Source organism: Penaeus japonicus, unplaced genomic scaffold (genome assembly GCF_977035675.1).
Source record: "Penaeus japonicus unplaced genomic scaffold, GWHDUDI00000001_assembly GWHDUDI00000041, whole genome shotgun sequence".
In the NCBI taxonomy this organism is placed as follows: Eukaryota; Metazoa; Arthropoda; class Malacostraca; order Decapoda; family Penaeidae; genus Penaeus; species Penaeus japonicus.
In genome coordinates this window covers 1,251,015-1,253,514 of record NW_028234443.1, presented here as the reverse complement: position 1 = coordinate 1,253,514, position 2,500 = coordinate 1,251,015, and the positions used below count along the sequence as shown (strand labels likewise).

The following is a 2,500-nucleotide window of genomic DNA, read 5'->3' as shown; positions in this document are numbered from 1 at the left end:
TCTAACGTTAGCACCGCTTATTCTAATATCTATTCCAACGTTATCACCACATTCTAATATCTATTCTAACGTTAGCACCGCTTATTCTAATATCTATTCTAACGTTATCACCACATTCTAATATTTATTCTAACGTTAGCACCACATTCTAATATCTATTCTAACGCTATCACCACTTATTCTAATATCTATTCTAACGTTAGCACCACTTATTCTAATATCTATTCTAACGTTAGCACCACATTCTAATATCTATTCTAACGCTATCACCACTTACTTATTCTAATATCTATTCTAACGTCATCACCACTAATTCTAATATCTATTCTAACGTTATCACAACTTATTCTAATATATATTCTAATGTTATCACCACTAATTCTAATATCTATTCAAATCTTATCACATATCACCATCACCACAACCATCAACATCAATACAAACCCCAGTCCGTCAGCGCCCTTGCCAGCTTCTTGTAGTAGAAATTCATGAGCCACACGAGGCCGGCGTATAGAGCCGAGGGGACGTGCATAAATATGCCGGCGAGGGAACCGTAGCGCTTTTTCCAGTCCATCAGCTGTTCTTCGGCCCAGAAAGCCACGACCATCATCCACAGGGAACCCAGCACGCAGAGGCATACCGCTGGCGCAGAGACGCAGTAGAGCTGGAATGAGAGGTGGATTTAAGATGGAGAGAGATGGATGGACATGCATGCATAAACGGATGCACGAACGGATGCACTCACGCATACACGCACGTACATACATACACACATATACACACACACACACGCGCACGCATACATACATATATACACACACATACACACACACACACACGCATACATACATACACATACACACACACACACATGCACGCATACACATATTTTTATCACTATTCTTATCAGTGGTAATATTATCATTACTAGAATTACTATCATCGCTGTCATTTCTATAACGTTAATTACCATTTTTCGTTTCGTCGAAAATTCAAGAAATGGAGTAAACACGTAAGGCGAATAAATCATTGTGAAAACATCTACAGATTAAAAGTGTATATAATGACAAAATAAAACTAAACCATACTTGATATTACACGTATACAAACATTCCGATATCTACGTAGTAAAGCCACTAGAAAAAAACATACCTCCGAAATCACTAATAAAAAACACTGCTCGGGCATACAATATATAAATACTCTCCCGAAGCACCAATAAAAAACACTTCTAGGGCACACAAACCCTCCAAAGACACTGATAAAAACCCCCCACTACTAGGGCACACACACCCTCCCTTACCTTGCTGCGTGTCTTCCAAGCGGGGTACGTGGGTTCGAATCGTCCGGTGATTGGGTGTTGCTGCATCTCGCCCCGGAAATTGGGTCTGGGTTCTGCCTGGCACGCCCTGTCCAAGGTGCCCCACGAGTAAGCCAGCTCCGCACAACGCCGCTTCCAGCACTAATGGGTGAAAGGTTTAAATGGATGAAAGTATGAAAGGTTATGAAAGGTTAAAGCTGGGATGTGAATACGATGCAAAGTAGATTATTTACAAAATCGACGACTGATATATTTGAAATATTTGTTTTTTAAACAAGATTTATGTACGATGCAAAGTTATGTCATATACAAAATCGCCAATTCAGCACAGCATCGCTTCCAGAACTGATAATTAAAACACATCAAATATTTATATATATATCCATGATTTAATACAATCCAATACATTAATACAATACATTACATTACAATACATTATTTATTTATCATTATATACATTACAATACATTATTTGCAAAATTGTTGAGAAATCGTGTCAATCTTTGCGCTAACCTATTTCAAGGCGATAGAGAAAACCAATTTCTTTATTATTAAAGACTAAATGGTTTATTACAATATATCTTTGAGTATTGTCTTTTTCTATTTATAATCATATGTAGGCCTACTTATGTTCAAGCGCATACAAGTGGGTGTGGTTTATTGTCATGCATTTTCTTTATATGTTTATGCGTCAGTGATGTAACACTATCGTATTAATGAATGTGTGTATGTATGTATATACATACATACATACGCACATATATGTATGTACACATCTACACATACATGGATATATATATATATATATATATATATATATATATATATATATATATATATATATATATATATGTGGATATAAATATATATATATATGATATATATACACGTCCTCATATCTCTTCGAACTTTCAAAAAAATCAAACCTCCCCCCACTCCTTCACCCACCCCACCCAACCCCACACTCCCCCACCCCCAAACCCCCCCTAACCTCACCTCCAAGACGACGGTAACCCACAACAAGTTGAAGGCGGCGAAGAGGGCGTACTCGGTGAGGGTGTCAACGGAGAGCACCATCTGCAGGAGGCCCAGGGCGGCGGGGAGACTCAGGGACATGGTGTAGAAACCCAGGAACGAGAAATACATCGCCACTGATTCGCCGAAGTAGGACCGGATCTC

The 2,500-nt window shown here is 38.5% G+C and overlaps 1 protein-coding gene across 6 annotated transcripts in view; it reads right to left on the bottom strand.

The window, feature by feature from the left end:
- The window catches only part of LOC122251193 (Abnormal X segregation), a 39,598-nt gene that overhangs the window by 12,181 nt on the left and 24,917 nt on the right, over positions 1-2,500 (bottom strand). For all 6 annotated transcript variants that reach the window (XM_086534281.1, XM_086534286.1, XM_086534282.1 and 3 more), the window contains 3 exons: positions 2,318-2,500; positions 1,304-1,462; positions 445-664 (listed from right to left, as the gene is read on the bottom strand). The exon at positions 2,318-2,500 is cut by the window's right edge and continues 2 nt beyond it. In XM_086534281.1, the coding sequence (XP_086390407.1) occupies positions 445-664; positions 1,304-1,462; positions 2,318-2,500 (562 nt within the window). The remainder of the gene's footprint in view (positions 1-444; positions 665-1,303; positions 1,463-2,317) is intronic.